Raw genomic sequence first — 22,618 nt, 5'->3', positions numbered from 1 at the left:
TGTGTACCTATATGTTTTTCCTATTCTTTTGGAACAAAAAAAATGTCAAATATAGTTTTTCACTTTGCACTTTTCTGTTTATTTTCTAAATTAAATTAATGTTTGTCTTATGTGTCAAGGTTAATAATGTTTTTCTTATACTAACTATGTCTATCACCTGCTCGACCCAATGTTTTCGTGATCGTCATCTTGAATTTTGTCATTCCCATGATTTAGTAACTCTCCTACAAATTTTTCACCCTCATCAATCCCTTCTAGTATATGCTTATTATTGCATCCTATTTAAACATGTAATTAGATTTATCATTAAATAATTGTAATAATTAAAAAAAATTAAAAAAATAATGTATAATTTTAAATATGTTGTTCAAACCCAAAAGCGAAAAATAAAAAGATATTATTATAAGAAGAATTAATATAGGAAGACTTAAAGCTATACTTAATTTAGTTATTAAAAAATTATATTAGTTTTACTTTTTCATCTAAACATCGTCCTTTTTTATTATTTTTTTTCACCAACTCTTGTAATTTTGAGTGTTTTAAAAATTCATAAATTTCTTTTAAATCTTATAAATATATAAAGTTCATTTAAATTCTTTAAATTCTTATGATATAAATTCATTAGAATTTAAACTATTATAAAAATCTTGTAAAGAAATTTAATATGTCATAATATTTTTAGATAATATTCAAAATCTTCAAGATTTTTTTATGATAAAATAATCTTCTAAAATCCTAATTCAATACACCTTAAAAAATATATAAATTTTGATGAATTATTCTTTATGATAAATTAAAATGAATTTCATTTGATTCTTTAGTAAAAAAAACACTCATCAAACAATCTTAACCAAAATCTTAGGATTTTCTTGAACTCTTTTTCTTTCTTGGCTACCAGACTTCCCTATTTCTCACCATGCATAATTTCTGCTCTCTTTATTAAAGACACTATAGAATTCCTCATAATATTTTTGCAAATAACGTCGTTCCGAAGAATTTTCAGTAAAGGAATTCTTGTGACAGTAGCAAAGGATTTTTTAGCTTTTCTTATAGTGTTTTGAACTGCAGAACTAGTAGCAATTGAAATTAACGTAGCAAGGCTTTATAGTTTATATTGGAAGGGCTCATATTTGTCATGATTTGTGGTGCTGTTGGGCTTTGTTGTTTCGATAACCATAGTTGTTGAGGGTGGGGTTCTGCATTTTGTGACTATGCAGCTTCCATGGATTTGTTTTCGGTTACCCCTTGTAATGCTTTTACTGGAATCGTAACACAAACATTCAATCTACATAGCAATCACGTATAAAAAAATATAGCAATTGAAGCTAACGTAATCGAGCTTGGACAACCATCAAATTGAAATTCGTAATTAAAAAAAAAAAAACAGAGAAGCAGTGTACATTTCTAAATCTATTGTTCAAAATCCAATAACAAAAAATGAGAAAATATTAATGCAGGAAGATTTAGTATAAAAGGACATAAAATTAGAATCAATTTAACTATTAAAATATTAAAAAATTTATTAATTTTAACTTTTTTTTATCAAATCTGATAATTTATTATTATTATTCTAAATTTTGAATGTGTTTTTAAGAATTTTAAAATCCTTTCAAATCTTATAAATTTATAAAATCTTTTAAATTTTTATAATATAAATCCATCAAAATTCAAACCAAAAAGTTGACTGAGACAACAAAACTACACTACATACAAAGACAGACATTACTACACTTTGTAATGATCAAAACATAATTAAATAACTCAAACAACAAGGTGTAAACTAGAAGGGTTAAGTCAGTTATCAGTTAGGAGTAGTTATATTCCGTAACAAATTCAGTTAATTAGTTAGTTAGGAGTGTAGTTTTCAGTTAGGAGTAGTTATAAATAACTCTATTTGCATCACAGCTATGAGTAAACTCTCTTCAATTCTAGTAGTAATAAATAACTCTTCTCTATTTGCATTACTACGAGTAAAACTCTCTTCAACTTCAGTAGTTCATTAATCAATCTCTTCACTCTCTTCAATTCTTCTTCTGCTACAATGGATCCAATCTCAATCAAACTGGATGATGACAATTACTCAGCATGGAAGGCTGAAGCCTTAGGAAAAATCAAAGAAAGCAGCCTTGAGAAGTTCATCACAATGAAGGACTTTGGAGGTCAGCCACCCATGTTGAGTGAAGAATACAAAAGCTGGATAGAGCAGGATCAGGTTCTTTATACGTGGCTTCTTGATTCCTTGCATCCAAAGCTTCTTCACCGAATCGAAAGATGTGAATGTGCTTTGGAATTCTGGAAGGTTATAGAGGTTTATTTCTTAAATGTAAGTAATATATATCCTCAACCCAGTCGAAGATTTTGAAGAAAATTAATTACTTGGTTCTTTAAATGAATACTTTCTGTCAATCAAAAAGATTGTGTTTGTGATACACCCTTTTGTTGTACACAAGAACAAATGTTAGATCCTTTAAATGTGATTGTTTTAATTTAATTCATTTGTCTTAATTGTTTCCTACTTCACATTTTGTCACTGTACAGTGCTTCTTTTTTACTGTTCGTTTGACTTTTGACCTTATAGCAAAATAACAAAAAATAACCACATGCCTACACAAGATTCATAGACTATTTTGTAATTGTATAGCCACCAACTTATTAAAACACCTTTTGTAAGTTGTACCATTTAAGTTTATAGTCATATTGCAGTGTAGATATGTGACACATTGCTTTAAGTGCATGTAATTTTTTTTTTAAAGTTGTACCCTGATTGCTCTGTTTTTCTGGTAATACTGCTACTTTTATGTGTTCTAGAGCACAATTGATTAAAAGGATACATTAGACCTTAAGTTGCCTTCATTGATAAATGCAAGGTCTAATTTTTCTGAAAAGTAAGCTAATAAATTCATTGTGATAAACTTATAGTATATTCTCAAAACCACCAATATATACCTTCTTCTGTAACACAGAAGCATGGCTTGCCTAAAAGTCAAAATCATATCTTTGATACTGAAGTAGCAAATTTTTTCTTGTGCCTTTTCTCACTAACTTCTATTATTACATCTATTGAGAATGTGGTTTGGTTTCTATCTCGAAACAACTTGTTGTTCTGGTAGCCGCAAAGTTTCATATCGCTTAGGAGTCGAGGTCATGGGTTATCTTTAAACATCCTCTCCTCTAAACGCACCGAGACGCCTTTTATAAAAATAAAACCGTGACAGTCATTGGATTTGAGGTCGAAACATTGGTGCTAGAAGGACGGCCTAGACCACTCTTGCCCCTTAGCCTCGACTGGGGTGCTTGTTCCGGCAACCGCAAAGTCCCACATCACTTAAGAGTCGAGGTCACGGGTCATTTATAAATACACTCTCCGTCGAGGTCATAGGTCATTTATAAATACGCTCTCCTCTTAACCCATCATGGTGGTCTTCAACTACTTAAGCGGACAATACCTTGGATACGGGAACTCTAATGATGTATGTGAATTTGAGGTCGGAACATTAGCACTAGAAGGAGGGTCTAGAGTCACTCTTGGCTGACTCTAGCCCTAGCCTTGACTGGGTGGCTTGTTCCGGTAGCCGCAAAGTCTCTCCTCTCAACCCACCCAAATGTCTTTTACAAGAACAAAACCGTGACAGTCATCCAGCGCCTAAACGGATAATACCTCGGATTCGGCAATCCTAATGATGCCTGTAGATTTGAGGTCGGAACACAACTGAAATAGATGATCGATGAATACCTTTATAATTGTTTTCTTAAAGTTTGTATTTCATATGATGTTTTCACCTTTTGTTTCTTGGCAGCTAGAAATTGAAGAGATACGTCAACAATATAAACGTAATTTGGAAGAAACTGCCATGGTCCAACTGATGCGCATGAATCTTGATGCGGAGTGTCCAGAGACTAGCAATGAAGACATGGCCATAGAGGTCCATCATTAAACTCCATCACCTATTTGCTAAATTATTTACTGTTCATTCAATTGAAGTACTTAGGTTCTTGCTGAATGGTAGTATGCATGGTCTTTGTGTAGTTGGAATATCCAAAAGCTAATGAGATAGGCCTAACATAACACTACATCCTAACTCAATTTAAGGGAATGAATCTCAAGTATTTTTCACTTAGAATAGTTTAGTTTTTGCACAAACCTAAGCAGCAACCATCAGCTCTAATATCACTTAGAATTGCATTATGTGAATTTTTATATATGATGCCCACCAGTTCAATTAGTTTTTTACATAACACTATTCATTCACTAGTCTTTGATGATGCATGGTTAACAACAATGTTAATTAATTATGAGCCTTCAATTGATGAATGATGCTGAAATGTTGTTGTTGGTGCTAGTATTTATTGTGGTTTGTTTTCTAAGCAAGATTAATTAGTACTAATTTGAGTGTGAATTTGGTGGGGGCGACAGGAAGAGCTTGGACCAGAATCCGCAGCAGCAGATATATTATTGTCCCTGAAGCCTGGCACCTCTTAGAACTGAAGGAATGAAGGAAGGAATCATCTTACAACTGAAAAAAGAATGATAACAATATGAATTGGCTTTGGCTCATTTCTTTTAGGTTAAGGGATGAAATGCAAGGTTACGAAACATAATTGTTATAATAAAGGATATACGACTGAAAATTACTGTTAATGATGAAAGTGTTCAGTTGATGAACTATCCAAAAAACATCACTTGCTTGGATTACATTTTTTTTTTTACATCGCTTGGATTATATTTTAGTATAAAGAACATCCACAATGAAAATTGCTTATCAAAAAAATATTATTTAAGTGTGCTACCCATAATTTTGAGTTACTTAAAATTGAATAGAATTATTTACATAAACAACTATTGCTAATAAGTTGTTTAACTTTATATTGAATATAAGAGAGAAAAAGAGAATATTTATGAGTTAAACATCATGTTAATAGAAACTTCACCTTTCAATTTTCATCTAATGTGTCTTGAAATTGTGAGATTCTCAAAACAATTACTTGACCTTATTTATGTAACATATGAAGTCAACATTATAACAACAAAACTTTCTGATTTAAAATTGGTGCTTCACTTCCATTGATAGTCATTGAAACGAATGGACCCATGTGCTATCAGAAAATATATAACCATCTACATGTAATATGCCATTGACCTCAACTTTTTTGAAAGGATTCCAAGTTGGATCCTTCAAATTCTCTTCCCATGCTGAACAAAACTTAGCACATTGTTCATCTGAGTACTTTTTCAATCACTAATTTTGAAAAGGTTTTGGATCTAATTCTCCCATTCTTTTAACTCTACAAAGAAAATCCATGAGAGCTCATGCTATTTTACCCACCATGAAGATATTATCACGTTCTTTAACTACTAAAGAACTATAAAGGGTTCTGAAAGTAAGAAATTAAGCGTTCGAATCGCTACCAACTTCTTACATGGCTCTGATCTCCTAACTCTGTTTTCAATCGGTGGTGTTATTACTCCTTACTTTGCTCCACTTATCTTTTTTAACTATTTTTTTTTTAATATTTTGTAAGATATTTGAGTTACTTTCTATTTTTTTTTACTAATTGAAAAATTTGTTTAATTATTTGATAATTTTTTTTAATAAATTCTATCATTTTACTTCAAGAAGTATTTTTTAAAACATTAACTTCTAATATTTTGTATTTATTTCCTTTTTGTCAATGAATATTTATTATATTTATTTTTCTTAATCTTTTCTATATAAGATACAATTTGATTATTATTTTTTCTCTTCTTCCAGTCATAAGGTAGGATTTAGTTATTTTTACCTTTTCTTTTTACATAAGATAGGTTTTCAATTTTTTTTAATATATAAGATATTGACCAAAAAGCTGGCTCAGACAGCAAAACGACACTAAATTACTACATTTTTGCAATGACCAAAGCATAATTAAATAACTGAAACAACATAGTGTAAAAGGGTTAAGTCTAGGCAGAAGTAGTTATATTCTGTTTCAAATTCATTAGGGGTAAGTTAGTTAGGACTTATTAGGAGTAACGACCAAAGCATAATTAAACCAATGGCAGGATGCAAACATGCTTATGAACTATGGATGGAAATATAGAGCACAGCATTAGACCTAAGTTGCCTTCGTTGATAATTATTAGTCTCATTAGAATGGAAACTCTTTAAGGAAGAAACTTCCTTAAGGAGACTCACACAGAGGCTCAGGAATCTAGCTGTGGAGTGTCTGGAAACTAGCAATGAAATTGAGGCCATTGAGGTCCATCATTTGAACTCCATCAATCGAATTATTTACTGTTCTTTCAATTCAAGTACTTGGGTTACTGACAAAGGGTCTAATTTTTTAACATAAGCAGAGTCTAACTTTAGTACTTATAAGTTTGTGTCTTTTTTTTTTTTTTTTTTAAGTTTGGTCCTTATTTTTTGTTCATTTTTATTCTATGTGAGTATATGTTTTTTCAATTTTAATTTCTGTGACTACAAATTTATGGGGACTAAAAATAAAAAAAATTAAAATCTTAAAAGGATTAAAATTTAAAAGATATAAACCTACAAAAAAGTTTTATAGGAATCAAAAGTTAAAAAAAAAACACATTTATCGGCACTAAAAGTAAATAAAAATACTTTCAGAGACCAAAATTAAAAAATTTCAAATTTATTAGAAATAAAAACATATTTAAACCAAATATAAATAAATGTAAACCGGATTATTTTTTAATAATCAACTCAAAGTTGACCGAATGGATTGACCAAAAAGTTGTCTCAGACGGCAAAACGACAATAAAAAGACATTACAGATTCTACAGAACACACAAATAAGGAAGAGCTATGGACCAGAACCAGTAGCGGATACACTTTCCAATCTATCCATGAAGCCTGGCACCTCTGGTTCAGCTTAAGGAAGGAAGCATCTTACAACTGAATCATCACAATATCTTTATTATTATCATTCATTTACAACATGTGGAATTGATAACTACCAATAACACTACGTGTCTTTATTATTATCTTGCGGCTTCCTTCTTCATACTTTAATATTTTTTTAGTTTTATTACTATATCTTATTTGAAAGTTAAATCCTTTTAACTTCTCTTTCACATTTACAGTACAAATTTAGCTTCTCTCTTACAGTTTTCCCACCCATTAAAAAGAGGAAGAAAAAAAAACCTTTTGTATTTGCTATTTGCTATGTTGTGACTTGTTTGTGAGTTTCGCTTCTATCACTGCCATTCTTCCCTATGCTCATTGGCTCATTGTCCTTCTCTCTACGTTTTGAGTTCTTGTTGTTACCTTTGTGTTTTCTAACGTTTTTTTATTATTATTTATAAACATGCCTTTGTGTTTAGTCAATATGAGATTTCAATAGAGCTCAATCATTTGTTAGCAAATTCCTCAAGAAAAAAGGTTCAACCTTGTTTGGATTTTTCTAATTTGACACGGACCACCCATCTATTTCAAAATCATGGAAAGTCAAGGACGGTCTATGTAAGTCAAGATTGGGGTTTTCCTCTCTGATACGTTACGTATTTTATTGATTTCCACTTTTCAGCTAGTTATGTTTATTTGCATGTGATGCAAAAATGAAGTTACCAGTTCTTATTTTCTTCTTTTTGATGTCAATTTTGCCATATGAAATATGAATTCAGCATATGGATGTCCAATATTGAGGAATTATTGTTATAAAAATGCTAATAAGTACTGCAACCTTTTCCCTTTAACTATTTCAAAAACTTGTATAGGAAAAACATTCAAGGTTGTCAATTATGGTTACAAAATTCAATCATGGCTACAAATTGTTCAAACCAGTTTTCTGCTACCGGTTTTCACTCTGCGTGTTTCCTAGGATGGCATGGGGAAACCTTTGGAAGGAGAATCTTCTCCTTACGTTATTTATCTATAATTTTACAAATGCTGCCGAAACATTCTTTTTCCATTCCTTTCTTTGTTTTTCTTATCTTTATCCCTCAAAAGTCAGAACCAGTTTCAGGGATCCTAACAAATGATTTCTCACCAAGTGTTCTTTCCTATCACACAGACCACCCACTGATCCTGCTCCAAACTAGGCGTACACTGTATGGTAACAAGATCATCTGTTACATACTGTTGAAAATATCTATTAGAAGCTGAAAAATCATTTAGTATTATCCTTTTCCCAAGATATCATCCAAGATGCGGATTGGTCCCATATGGCCCAATTTGTTAACAAAAACCTCGAACTAACCCATCCCAAGTAGCAATATTGGGAAATATTCCTTTATTTAACATTTTATTTAGATACACAATTGCCTCTTCAATGCCTAACGAATTACAGATACCCCACAAAAGGCTAGTGTGTGCTATTATGTCAGGACACAATTCCTTTCCTGCTGTAATTCTTTCCAAAAATTGGATGGCAGTTCTAACCTTACCCAACTTAGAGTATGCATAAATAATTACATTAACAGTAATGGCATCCGGCTTCACTCCATTTACAAACATTCTCCCCAAAACCTGCAAAACCCATTCCTCCTTTCCATGACTGGAAAATCCATACATAAAAGTGTTGTAAGTGACCAAATTTAGCTCCACCTTCCTTTCTTCCAACTCCCTTATAAGCTCACAAGCTTTTCTAAACTCATTCACACTAAACAGGCCATCCAACAACTCATTATACGTTCTGGTATCAGGCAAACACCCATATCTCTGCATCTGATCAACAACATGCATTGCCCACCGTACTCTCCCACCATGACACAAGCCCTTGATAAACGTGATGAATATGACAACATTTGGAGGACAACCATCAGCCACCATATTATCAATAAGCCGATAAGCCTGGTCAAGCATAGAATTCTTGCAAAGCACATCCACCATGGGCGTGTAAACCACAACATGAGGCTGAACCTCACAATTCACCATCCTGTTCCACACTTCAGAAGCACCCTGCAAATCCCCAGCCTTGGCAAACCCGTGAACAAGAGTGCTATAAGCAGTCACATTCAGCGGGCAAAAGCAATCCTTCTCCATCCGATCACAAACTGCCACAGCCTCAGCCACATTCCCACTGCAGCACAAACCATTCAAGAGTGTGTTGTAAGCAACAACATTCGGCCTAACCCCCTCCCTAACCATAACCCCACAAGCAGCTTGCAGGCAGCATTCAGCTTCCCGTTCTTACACAACGCCTTCAACAAAATATTATAAGTAAACACATTAGGCTCCAATCCTTCCCCGTTCATGTTCTCGTAAACAGCATCAATCATATGATACCTATTTTCACTTTCACCAAGCAAAGCATCAAGCAAGTGGTTATAAATTCTGACAGTGGGTTTACAGCCAAACTCCTTGATCCTATAGAACATCTTCTAAGCGCGTTCACCTAATCCAGCTTTTTTATTAGAGTTCAGAACGCATATGAATGAGTCTTCGGAACATGGGATCGGTTCGATTTTCATCTGGTGGAGGAGATAGTGAAGCGCGTCGAGTTCGGAGGTTCTTCCCAGGTTAAAGGCGTGTGCTTGAAGGCGAGGGTGTTGGTTAAGTACTGGAAGTGTTGCAGCGCGTGAGAGACGTTGGGTTAGCGGCGGAGCGTGTGTGCTACGTGGGACTCGTGGAGGGAGGAGGAGGTGGTGATGCTGGGTCGAGGGTGCGGCGCGTGGCGAGCACGAGAGGGAGTGAGGGTGGTTTGCGGTGTTTGAGTAACAGGGAATAACCATTTTTGAGGTACATTGTTATTGTTGTTGTTGGTGAATGAACGAGTCGAAGGATGTTTGTGTTGTGAATTGTGATTATCAGAAAGTGAAAGGAATCGATGATGTGTTGTGATTATCAGAAAGTGAAAGGAATCGTTGATAGTGTCAAAGGTGATTAGAGAAAATTCAATTAATTTTTTAATTTAATAAATAAATAAATACTAGTAGCAATCGTGATGTATAGAATGGATATTTATTTTTATATGGATAAAGTTTATAATAAATAAATAATTTTTAACATAAATTATATTTTAAAGATGATAAAAAAATCATGTTGTGATATAGAGTTGTTTTTAACTATTAATGATTACTAATTTAATTTAGAAATATAAATAAAAATGATGAATTGAAAGAATAAGCTGTTCAGAAAATCTACTGTGTGGATAAATATAAAACTTAAAAGTAAGATAATTTTATAGGGAAAAAAAGATAATTTGAGATAGTCGAGAAAGAGTTTTTATTTTTGTTTTTTATTTTATTTTTTTAAAGAAAATTAAAACTAAAAAGTGCACTTGAAAAAATTAAAAATAATTCTTAAAAGTATTCTTATCTAAAAAAAATTAAAAAGTTTGATAGTAACTCTTAAAAGTATTCTTATCAAAAAAAGAAAATTATCGTTAAAGAATAATTCTTGAAAACTCATCATTCAAGGATTCAAATTTATAATATAGAAATAGAAGAAATAGATTAAATAAAGATAAATGCTTAAAAATAGAAAAATAGAATTGAGAGTGTGCTTGGGAAGTTAAATTTATTTATTTTAATTAATTAAAAAGTTTATTGTCATATTAAAATTCCTTTTTTCTTTCTTTGTTATGCTTCGAAATCTGACAGTCTTTCACTCATAAATGGATTCACGCACATTCATGCAAACAATGCATGATTGGATCTGTTTTGATGATCCACAATCTCTTATAATTTCACGTAAAAAAATGTTCCCAATAGTAAAAGTGAGTATTACTTGTTTCTATTTGACGTTGACACATGTCAATAGTTGAAAAATGCAAAACCAAAATACGCAAACAGTGTTCTATAATAATTATTATTATTGGGTAAAGATTATACAACTCAAATCTTAAATAAATGTTTTAAATGTGATTTGTGGAGATAAAATGTGATTTGCTCCTGCACTATGTGATTTGTTCAACTTCTATAGGATATATTATTATTTATTGTTTTTGTCAAATATATCCATAGTGCAGACAACAAATACTGCTATAGTTTAATCCGTATTTTTATTTTATTTTTTTGAATAATATATAAGAAATAAATGAGCGAAATGTCGTTCACTTCATTGTCTCATGAGTCATGATAGTCATAAGGCTAAATATGACCCTTGGCAAACAAATAAAAACTCAATCAAAGGCCAATTTGGACAACAAATAAATTGTGTAAAAGCATCTTGGACTTAGAGAGCAACTTAAGTGAGGCACTTGAGAGCAGCATTGTTATTTTAATTTGTTACTCAGTTTATTTTTTTTTCATTTTAAATGGGTCTCACCAATATTTTAATACTTTTTAATACAAATTTGTCATATCATAAAGCTGTCAAACAATGAAATAAGAGGTCAGAACTACTATTTAAACATCTAGGATATATACTATAATGTTCATACAAGATTTTTTTTATAATAATTGAATTTGAATATAGCAATTTTTTTTACTCAAAAAAAACTCCAATGTCTTTTGCCTGTTACAAGTCCAATTTTATATTCAACATTCAAACTCACGATCAGCAAATGGTATCACTTAGAATAAAATCTAGAAATCAGTGAACTAATTTCTACTAGCATCAAATCAAAATCAACATTTCTTCAATCTCAAATTAAATTCGTTTCTTTTTCTTCCTTCCATATTACTCCTTCCAGAACAAAGATAAACAATCTCAATATAGATTAAAATATAAATAAATTTTAATTAATTTTTATCTTATTTAATGATATCATTTCCAAAATACATTTTATTTAATTAAAATTCTATTATTAAAGATTTTTTTTATTCTTTATATCAAATTTCAATTAAAGGCATTATTTTCTAAATGGGATTAGTAAAATAAAATAAATATAAACTTTCTTAATGTATAAATTATGGTACTAACATTTTAGTCGGCAAGTACATTTTATTTTAGGAGAATGTTAAAGAGTGTCCTTACTCTTTAAGAAGCTTAAGTATAAATTTATTTTAGGAGATGTTAAAGAGTGTCCTTACTCTTTAAGAAACTTAAGTATATATTCTTTTATTGGATAACAAAAAATTATGATGCCCATAGTTTTTTTTACACTCTTATATTTCTATATTTAATATTTTTTATTTTAATTTCTTAATCAATGTCCTTGGAACTCAGACCAACAAACAACATTTATTTTTATAAAGTGATTGGAGAAAGGTAACTTTTCCCCCAATAACTATTTACAGTTGCCTTGCTTGTGTATAATTTAGTCAACAATATTAATGGTCTCAATTTCCCATTGAAAAGAACAATCCATTTTCCACGTGTTTGATGCACATGCAAAGTTCTACTATAAACTACAGGTTAAATCACGTGCTAGTTCTGAAAGTTAGAATTTAAAGGGTCGGAATTTCATTATGGGATACCAAATAAAGTTAGGAAGAAAACACCTCAAATATAATGTTTGGAATATCAAAAGAGATGTCCTAAAAAGAACAATAATAATTTCAAGCAGCAAGCTAAGTTATCAAACAATTTCACATGGATCCCACATGTCTTTGAAAACAAAAAACAAAAAACAAAAAACAAAAAAATTACCCAGTTGGGAACATAGAGAGCCAAAACTTTGATTACAGTAAATCTCATCTCACGTTGACGTGCACCATGTCAGCTATAACTCTTATTTCCAATCAAAAACTACTTCCATGGCTATAAAATGTAGAATTTTTATGGAAGAATACAACTTCCATCTGCTACTCTCACAGGGATGCCAGGGTGTTGGTATAAGATGTTGACATTGCAGCTAGAACTTCGGTAACCGACGCCATGACGCTTAGAGCAGCTTTCAAAACCTCCTGAGGGCATCCTGGCTTGACAATGGTTCGAACCTGAAATTATAAGAAAAAATTTCATGAAAACTACCATGTCTTAAAAAATGTTATGCCTGATACCAACTATAGAAACAACATGTGGATCAAGAGTTAACTTATTACTCAAGAACTAGGTCCTAATTCCAACATGCCAGAAAAGGTGCCAATGATCATTAATATAAAAACTAATTATTTAGCACACAATGAGGACGACCAGTCACTGGATTTGAAGTCTTGCACAAGAGACATTGCATTAAATTTGAATTTCTCACTCACCATTGAATAAGAAAAATATGCCCTAAACTCTAGTGCTGTTAAAATAACAAGGTTAATTGGCAAGACCTGTTCAAGGTACTCCTGAAGTTTCTTAATGCGGCCCATGTAGTCCTGGTCTTCAACAGAAAGAGTTATAACCTTGGCATCTGCGCCGGGACCATCAAACTGAAGTGGACCTGGATTTCTGTAGATGTCATCCATAAGAAAGCTTTGTGCCTTTTGTCTCAACAGCCTGCAATCAATATCATGCATCAGATAATGCCCTCAATAGAGTCACTACCAAGAAATGAGACCAAGCAAGCAGAGGTGAAAAAAACCAGTTAAGTGTTCCCATTACAAATAATCCACCCAATGGCGGAGAGATTTATAAAATCAAGCAGACCAAGATGATTTGTAAACAAAATCACTAGTTAAGTCTTCAATTCAATATACAGGCATATGCACACATGCATCATACAGCATGACAAAAAATCTTACTCATATGCTTTGCCTCTCAAGTCCACAGTAGCTGGATGAATAGCAGGTTTTCCAATTGATGTAGCTCCTGGATTTGGAGACCAGCGCTTTACAGTCATCATAGACTACAGTTCATCATACACAGGCAAAATACATGAGACAATGGAAAGCATTGGCATATGGTACACAACCATCATGAATAACCCATTAAGTAGGTAATACAAGAAAAATAATGACAAAAACAAAGACATACTGCAATTGGAGCAGCCCCACATTTCCACTTGTTTACTGGATTCTTCAGGTTAGTTAAAGTTGCCATGTATCCATTTAGACCAGCGGCCAGTATATGGTAGCAGATGTGCCCAAGGACCTGAAAATTATATCAAAAGGTTAATTAACAAAAGAGGGAAACACTTACAGACGATACTGATTAGACGAACTAATAATCAAAGGTAACTGAATCAGCATACATATGCGTAATCACAGTCAAATTTTGATGGCAGAGATCCACGAGCTTGATAACCAAAAAAGTGGCAAATGGCATTGAATTTCTTCCCCTTGTATGTGCCTTCTTTCTGTCAAAGGAAAAAGAAAATATTCTAAACATCTGGGCAGCAGAGGATAATTTACCTTCAAGTCACTAAAAGCAATTAAAGCCAATCCACAATGCTTTTCAGACCATCAACAAAATGAAATTAATCATTGTAATTTTATAAGAAGTGTGATACAAGATTATATCATTCATAACTGACACATCCTTGATCCTTCATGATGATTCCAAAACAGTATTAAATTATTCCAAAAATGTCCACCATTTTTGTCACAAAATATTAAATTTTCACAAATCACAAGAAATAGGAGTAAAAAAAAGAAATATGTGGTATAGCTTGTGAAGGAGCTCCAAGAATAACAGCAAGGGTTGCGTATATACATCATACTATGCATTGCAAAAAACACAAAATAAATTCATGATAATATTCAGCAGAAATGCAAAAGTAATGGAGAATCCAGTAAGAGGAACATTAGAGACGGAATGGAACAGAGATTGAGTGACCATACCAGACGCTTGTTAATCTCGACTTCCACAAGATATGCTAGTAATTTCTCAGTTTCAATCTGCAAGTCGTTACAAAGAAGCAAGAACAAAGACATGAATGAAGGAACCTGAAATTCTCTATCAATTCATATAAACAAGCAAAGTATCTTATGATTATTACCTGTGATAACTGTGCTGAGTCGTCGGATTCAGGGTAAAGGAGCAACTGCAGCATTAAAGATCATAATCAAATTTTCTGCCATACTCTTGAGAACTAAATTCACACGAGACCAGCCAGTGTTTAACTCAATAATTGAGTTTACCTGTCTCCTAATAAAGGGTGGCAGAAATTCAAATAAAGCAGATGCCCATGGTGTTAGCTGAGAAGATATCTTGTCAACTTCAACACCTTGTCTGAGTAAACCATGAATTTCCTGAGGTACAAAAAGGTATTGGAAGGAACTATCAAAGGAGAGAGAAATTGTAATGCTAATATGTAACAGCAATGACAACAACTGTTATTTTCTGATGGTTCAACAGTCCACAATGTATACTTGATTGACAAATTTCATTATGCTTTGTGCTCAGATGGGGCTTGACAATTGAGAAAGGGAGTACCTTCAAGAGGGCATACACTTCAGGAATACTCTCTATCAGCCCTTCTGGAAGGAGAATGACTCCATGGTATTTGTCTGAACAAAACAGAGGAATGTGATATTAGATCTCAATAAACACACACACACACACAAGAGAGAGAGCAATTCAGATAGTTCAAACCTTGCTCTGCTCTAGCCTGAATTGCATCAGTAATCTGTTTTGCAATTTCAGAAAGGGTAAGCTTTGATGCAGCAACCTCCTCACCAAGAATTACCTGCATAAAGCATATAAAAAAACAGTTTGTCAGCATGGAACCATAACACATTAAGCCATAAATGATCAAGACAATAATACGCACCATATTTGGATGGGACTGGAGGGTGCATTCCAAAGCAACGTGTGATGCCTTGCGTCCCATAAGACGGATGAAATAATAATACTAGAAAAGAAATTTCATTCAGAGACTTATTGAAAAGAAAATTAATGAAAAAATAAAACACTTACTTTATATATTTATTTATACACCCACACTGATATCAGAGAAAAGCAAGATACATTAGACTCATTACCTTCTCTGCAGAGAGAGCATCAGTGCAGACATTGCTGATGAGCTGAGAATTAACCTGAAAATAAAAGCAAATTTTCACTGTACTTCATTTGCTCATTATTTCATAGCATAATTTTGCAAACTATCATGGCCTCAATTATCCCAATCTGTCTTTCTTTTTGGTCAAGAGAGAAAGGCCCTCTCCAATGAGAATATGCAATTATTTTATCAAACACAATGCACCAAAGAGAGGGGAGAATTCCTAATACTTGCTAACCTATCATATTGAAGATAAATTGGCCATTATTGCTTTTCATAATAGGTGATACAATGTAAGGATTACCAGCTTCATAATATCACGATTTCTATATAAAGCATTTAGAAGAGAAAATATATTGAGCTTCATCATATGTTAAGACAAAGGATAATATTTAAATTATAAATCTAATCATTACAGGACAAATACCTTACAAATTGTATCAAAACCAACATTAGTTTCTACAAACTGGTTTTTAAGATCTCCATTCAGAGTGACAGGAACACCAACCACCTGCAGAATCCAACTACCATGATTAATAAATTGTAAATTGAAATTAAACTAACTATGAATATAAAAGAAATCCCAAATATAAAGATTTAAAAACAGCCCCTCTTTTGTATCTATGTGGACAAAATGAAAAAATCCAGATCAGCTAGTAAAACACCTTTGTGGGGCATTTTGCTACAACAAATGTTTCAGCAAGCTGTGCAGCATCTGTGTTTGATGTCACCCCTGAAAGATAATGTATTACAACATTTAGACACCTCTTTTTAAGATGTAAAAATAATCAATCATACATGAAGGGCCGAGATGCTCAAGCATACCTCCGATTATGACAAGGCCATCAAGTTTCAAATTGTTGCATGCAGCAAGTGCAGCATTAACTTGTTCTGTGGTCCTAATTTGATCCTTCGTCCGCCCAAGCAAATCATAACCACCTACAAAAGAACAAACATAGTATGATTATAAGGTGTTAATAACACAATTGACAGACTAGCATCAACAACTTCACTTGCCACAACCAACCTTGATTTTTGTACGTCGAAAGAATATCGTCAGTTATCTCCAGAGTTTTCTGGGCAAATAGACCTTCTGAACCACCTGCAGACAGAAATAAGCGAATGCAGACCAAGTTATTCAGTTGTCTAACAAACATCTGTATTTCAAGGTGAAAGTATATGCTGGTGTGTAATACATTGCATGAGATATAGGAATATTCAAAGTAATCAAAACATAGTTAAGACATCCAAATACAACTTTTTCATCATTTAAAGAAAAAAACTCAAGATCCATCATGCAAATTAAATTAAATTACCAAGAAATCCAAGCAAAACACTGTTGGGATTGTGAATTTTGAGAGCATTGTGGATACCCCAAATGACATTATGCCCTCCAGGAGATTGTCTCCCACAAAAGACAATCCCCACCCTACAAAAACAGCAACAACATCATTGTGAGATTCAAAACATAAACAGATTCACAACAATGCAATAGACACACCAGCATGATAACCAGACACACAGACCTAATAGGAGGGAACTCAGTTATGATCTGAGCATCAGGGACTTTGGCAGTGGCCCTGAGAAAGTGAGCCAAAGGGTGTCCATAAGTGTTAGGAAAAGCCCTGCAGACGGTGAGTGCATCAGTGGGGTCAGCAGTGGTGGTTGCGTCACCAAATTCAACCCTCACAGTGGTTCCCTGCACCCAAAAATTCAAAAGGGTCATCACCAAAATAAATAAAAAATCAAAACTTGACAGACCCTTAATGCTCAGACAGCCACTGAAAAACACAAGATCTGAAATCAGTCAGTACCTGGAGACAAGGAGGGAGCTCTGGCTGGTACAAAGACCGAATCTTTTGAAGATCTGAGAGTTCCCTGGGAATACCATAATCAGAATCCATGGATTCAACCACTTTGATGCCAAAAAAATAAACTGCACTAAAAAACAAAACAACACACTACAACGTTGTTGTTGTTGTTGATTGTTGTTGTTGGAGTTGTTGTTCACTACTGTGTGTTAGTGTAACTATTATTTGGTGTTGTGTTGGTTGAAAATGTTGAGTAATGGGTAGGGTATCCTTTTTAAGTTGCACCTACCCAACTCGGTTTTTATTTTTTTTCCTTTTTCTTTTCTTTTCTTTGCCTTTTCAAAACAAATGACTCATCTATCCAAATCCAACAATAACTGACCTAACAAGCCCACCGGATTCGGGTATCTTTACCATTTAGTTATTGGAATATTCGCCTTATATTTTTTTCAACCCTAGTGTTGTTACCATTACCATGCCTTCATTGATGAAAGCCATTTTTTTTTCATTTTTTGATTTTTTTATTCTTATCTTTATTTCCCTCTGGCTTATGCTTTTGTCATTTTCCGAGGTAGTAGAAAAAGTAGGTAGAAAGAAATCAAATTTGCTTTATGGTTTTAATAATAATATTATTAAAGTAAAGTATGATGAATTTTGAGCGGATCGTATGTGTTTGATCTCAAAAGGTTATTATGCTTCGATTGAGATCCTCTCCTTAGGAATATTAATGGGTGCGCCCAAAATTTGGTGTTGAATTATATTTGACCTCCAAATTTGGTGTGCTTGGGTGTCACACGCCACACCCATAAATTGATTGCTTGATAAGCATTTTCTTTTTCAAATTGAAATTATAGATAAGATTCTTGTTGATTTTAATTATTTGTAGTCAGATGATCCTATGGAATTATTTTATATTTTTTAATAAAAAAATCTTTATTTATTGTCTATAAATATTTAAATAAATATTTTTATTTTACATTATTAATGTGTAATTTATTTTTTCTTTATTTACTATCTATAAATATTTAAATAAATATCTTTAATATAGATATAAAAAAATATTAATTCTTAGTAGAGGAAATCAAATCTACCATCTTTTCCTCTTTTCTTCTCTCTTAACTATCTAATTTATCTTAACTTAATCATCATCTTTTTATTGTCAAAGATTAGTCATGTGGGCAAGGATCAACTTAATCATCATTTTTTACTAACAAAAATTAGTTATATTTAAATTCCACTATATGTAAGCGTTTAATTTGTAAGTGTTTTTTTAGTTTCACGTCTATCATAACTTTGGTGAATCTTGTAATATACCTAACTCACCTAATCTAAAAATAAAAAAAAACTCAATCAAATTTTGGTCCATGTAATTTCTTATTTGCAATTTTAGTTCCTAAAAACTTCTATTGCACATTTGGCTCCATGCATTAAACATTTAGCAAATTTAGTCCATTATTAATTTGTCATCCAAATTTGTCACCAATGTTTTAACATAAATTATTGAATGAGAATTGCTAGTGAAGTTCTCCCAAATACTTTCTTTCTAAGAATCTCTCTATGAATTAAAATTTACTGAAAATCATCATTTTCTATAAGTTTTGATTCTCATTTAATGATTCTTTATCCGATTTATATTGAATGAGAAGCAAAATTTATTAAAATGGATGATTTACAATAAATTTTAATTATTTTAATAGAGAATCTTATCCTCTTGGTTGGCTTATGTTGTACATTTATTCTATAAGTTTTTTTTTATCTAACCAAAGGTATTTGATACTCAATTCATATTTTTCAATTGACTTGACTGATTTTGAGGTAAAGAGATACAAATCAAGTCAATATGATTTTATGTATTACAATTGTTCTTATAATTAGTATTTTAATTTATGCATTATACAAAATAAATGTTTATATTTTAAAATTATTTTCCCCACATATAAATTACTTGACTTATTTAAATTATGCATTTTATAATTTCTTTGATTTTGTTTTTTACTTAACTGTTACTTTCCTGTTTACAACTTCTATAATCAGAGCCAGTCATAATCTTCGGGTACATGTATGAGTTGAATGGGTAATTAATGTAAACCGTAAACGTGCTTTTCTTTTTGACCACTGTGGACGTGCATGCGTCTTTATTCTGAAAGAGGACATCAAATTCATCTTTCTCCTTTCTAAAACTAGAGAGTGGAGAATTTCTGTGTCCAGGAGCAAAATGTATTCGATCTTTCTCTAGTATATCCTTTCAATGGTCAAAGCATCTAGAACTTAAGAAGACAATAGCTTGTGACCCCAACAACAAAGTTTATTTTATACCCCTTCTATAATTCCCAACGTTTTCACTTTGTCAAAATCCAATTTTATTTCAATACATAAACAAACTCACATATTCTAGGGGGTGTATTATTCTGATTCTTCTCACGTGAAGTACTTCGCAGTTTGCAATTTATTAACTAAAGTTGCATTTATTTTTTATGGTTTCTTTTTTCCTTTAACATCGTCAACCATAGTTTTCAAGTACTCGATCGTAAGATGTGACTTTACTATTATGATAAAAACATTTACAGAAAATAGTCTACCTAGATTTGTCGTAACCCACAGAAGCAGAAAAAAATGAAGAGAATTTTCTATGCTCTAGAGGAAGAAAAAGCATTCAGCATATATAGCTTCAGTTGACAAATTAACGGTAAATGTATGTATTTGTTTTATTTGACTAGGGTTAGACTAAATGGTTTTCATCTAGATGGTAATAGACCTTTTAAAAGAAAAAAAAAAATCTAGATGATGATAAATTTAATAATTTATCTCCCTTAATATATATTGTACATGACCATAGAAAAAGGGAGTACGTTCCTAACCTGTTGGAAGCTTCCTATTTTAATTTTTTTCTATCCACACTTTTGTTTTATTTCTTACTGTACTTTATAAAATTAATTACTTCTATTTAGTTACTGCTAATACACACTAATAATAGGGATATCATATAAATTATGTTCAAATGGAAAAATTACTATTCATTGAAATTATATATGATTTAAAAATAACTTTTAATTTTTTTACAAGTTACGAAAATATAATTTTAACTAAATTATGCTAAATTATATTTAATTATTCCTAAAATTATAAAATTATATTAATTTTTAAAATTAAAATTATTATTCAAATATGATTATAAAATTATAATTATGTATTTACTTCTTGTGGGGGCAAGAAGTGGTTCTAAGCAAAAGAGGATGTACCAAAACAGTACAGCCAAAAATATATTAAAAATGGAAAAACAACAAATCATTAAAGGTATATGATACCCATTAATCTCACATGTCATTTCACATTCCCTTGGAAGTAAAATTGGAGCTGGTGGGTGTAACCTTTGGGTCTCTTTGATAACCGATTTCAAATATTTAAGTTCATTATTGATGCAAATTTCGTCAACCCTTCCCTTCATATTGAATGCCTCTCTGTGCTTTGTTCATTACTCTTGGATCCCTTATTATCTCTGCCATTGCCCAATTTATGGTTGTTGCAGATGTCTCACCTCCAGCACCAAAGAAAGACGTCCTGAAAAGTAATAATCAGGATATCCAAAGAGATATAGTCATGTGAGAAGTGTAATTTAGAGTATAAAGTGAACTGTTGATTGAATGATCAACTGTACAGATTGTGATAAATGATTTTCACATTAAGATTTATAACTTAGAACTAATCTTCTAAAAATCACCTCTCACTTTGAAGGCATCCAATAATACAATACGGAAATTATCACATACTGCACAATTTTGAAGAGCTCATGTGTGAGATATATTCTGTTGTAAATATTAAACATTTATCTAAGTTCTATATATAGAAAGGAGTGAGATTATCTTGATAAAAGAAAGGATTTAGAAGATGTTGTTATACTCACCACCAGGATTATAGCCTCGATGTTGTTGATAGTTAAGCTAATTTCTATCGTTGTCATCCTGAAATTTTAGGAGAACATCAACCAAATCTTCCTCTGCTGCACCTTGGCCTTCTTTGCTTTTGACTTTGCCTCTTTGTGTTCATTGATGATGTCTTCAAGAATCCAATCAATTTGCCAATGCAATCTCTCAAGCTTAGGCCTCAAACCAGTAACAAGTTTAAGCCATTTTGCAGAAGGAAACAAATCTCCTATGTTAAAACCTGACCCAATTGTTACAGCTTCTTTTACCACTGATATAAATTCTTCTTGGTCTTTGCATTTCATGCCAAAAGCGGCTCTTGAAATGATGTTATTTATTAATTAAAAGACTGCTTCAGTGAAGTTCATGGGCGACCCTTTATGTGAATCAATCATTTTGACAAGATTGGTGAGCTCCTCTTCCCTTATTTGCTTGAATGAATTAACACGTCTTTGGGTTAAAAGCTCCACTGTACATATTTTTTGTAGCTGTCTCCAATAGTTTCCATAAGGTGCAAAAATAATACTTGTGGATTCATAGCAAATTATATCTGCAAGTAGAATTTTAGTCCTTGATGCAAAGATGACATCATGGGTTTTTATTATCTCCTTAGCATACTCTGGTGACAAAACAATGATTGTGAAGATCTCCCCAAGTTGGAGATGCATCAAGGGTCCATATATTTTGGCCAAATCTCTTAATTTTCGGTGTGGTGTAGATGTAACAAAATGGTCTATGTTCCCTATGATAGGTATCTTCCATGGTCCTGGAGGTATCTTTGGTGATGAGTCAGTTTTCTTGAGATTGCTCCCTATTTTCAGTGCCACAAAGATGAAGAGGGAAAAGGACATGATAACGGCCAACATTTTAAGTACTTCAGAATCCATGATACAGAAGAGGATTTTGGTTGCCGTTTATTGCTTTCTACTGGTTTCTGCTGCTGCTGTTGCTGTAAACTTTACAATAAGATTCCTTTGGTTTATTTTGTTTTCGTAAATATAGACAAATATTAACAGTTTAATGATATGACCATACTATTTAATACTGTATCTACCAAAAGACAATGATACTTTTACTTTACAAACCATGTCCTTATTTCATTTAGACTTTCTAGTGAAGCAACGACACTTGTTGGCTGTTTTTGTCTTCTTGGGGGCAGTAGTTCATTTTTTTCAGAATAAGTTTGAGAAT

The 22,618-nt window shown here is 32.2% G+C and overlaps 1 protein-coding gene and 2 pseudogenes across 1 annotated transcript; all 3 read right to left on the bottom strand.

The window, feature by feature from the left end:
- Positions 1–8,116: 8,116 nt before the first annotated feature.
- On the bottom strand, positions 8,117–9,727 carry LOC100801895 (pentatricopeptide repeat-containing protein At3g48810-like; annotated as a pseudogene).
- Positions 9,728–12,362: 2,635 nt separating this feature from the next.
- On the bottom strand, positions 12,363–17,822 carry LOC100819847 (pyrophosphate--fructose 6-phosphate 1-phosphotransferase subunit alpha). The gene is made up of 19 exons (XM_003555607.5): positions 17,511–17,822; positions 17,223–17,395; positions 17,013–17,125; positions 16,724–16,798; positions 16,522–16,635; positions 16,362–16,429; positions 16,124–16,207; positions 15,680–15,733; positions 15,469–15,549; positions 15,291–15,384; positions 15,132–15,205; positions 14,837–14,947; positions 14,695–14,739; positions 14,537–14,593; positions 13,948–14,052; positions 13,731–13,847; positions 13,499–13,602; positions 13,088–13,253; positions 12,363–12,763 (listed from the first exon to the last, which is right to left on the bottom strand). Exons 1-19 carry the CDS (start codon positions 17,598–17,600, stop codon positions 12,635–12,637), a joined length of 1,854 nt encoding a protein of 617 aa, XP_003555655.1. The 5' UTR covers positions 17,601–17,822; the 3' UTR covers positions 12,363–12,634.
- A 1,681-nt stretch (positions 17,823–19,503) lies between these two features.
- Positions 19,504–22,314, bottom strand: LOC100800814 (cytochrome P450 71D11-like; annotated as a pseudogene).
- Positions 22,315–22,618: the final 304 nt, after the last annotated feature.

This window comes from Glycine max, chromosome 20, assembly GCF_000004515.6.
Source record: "Glycine max cultivar Williams 82 chromosome 20, Glycine_max_v4.0, whole genome shotgun sequence".
Taxonomy (NCBI): Eukaryota; Viridiplantae; Streptophyta; class Magnoliopsida; order Fabales; family Fabaceae; genus Glycine; species Glycine max.
The sequence above is the reverse complement of the archived record's forward strand: the minus strand, read 5'-3'. Positions and strand labels throughout refer to the sequence as shown.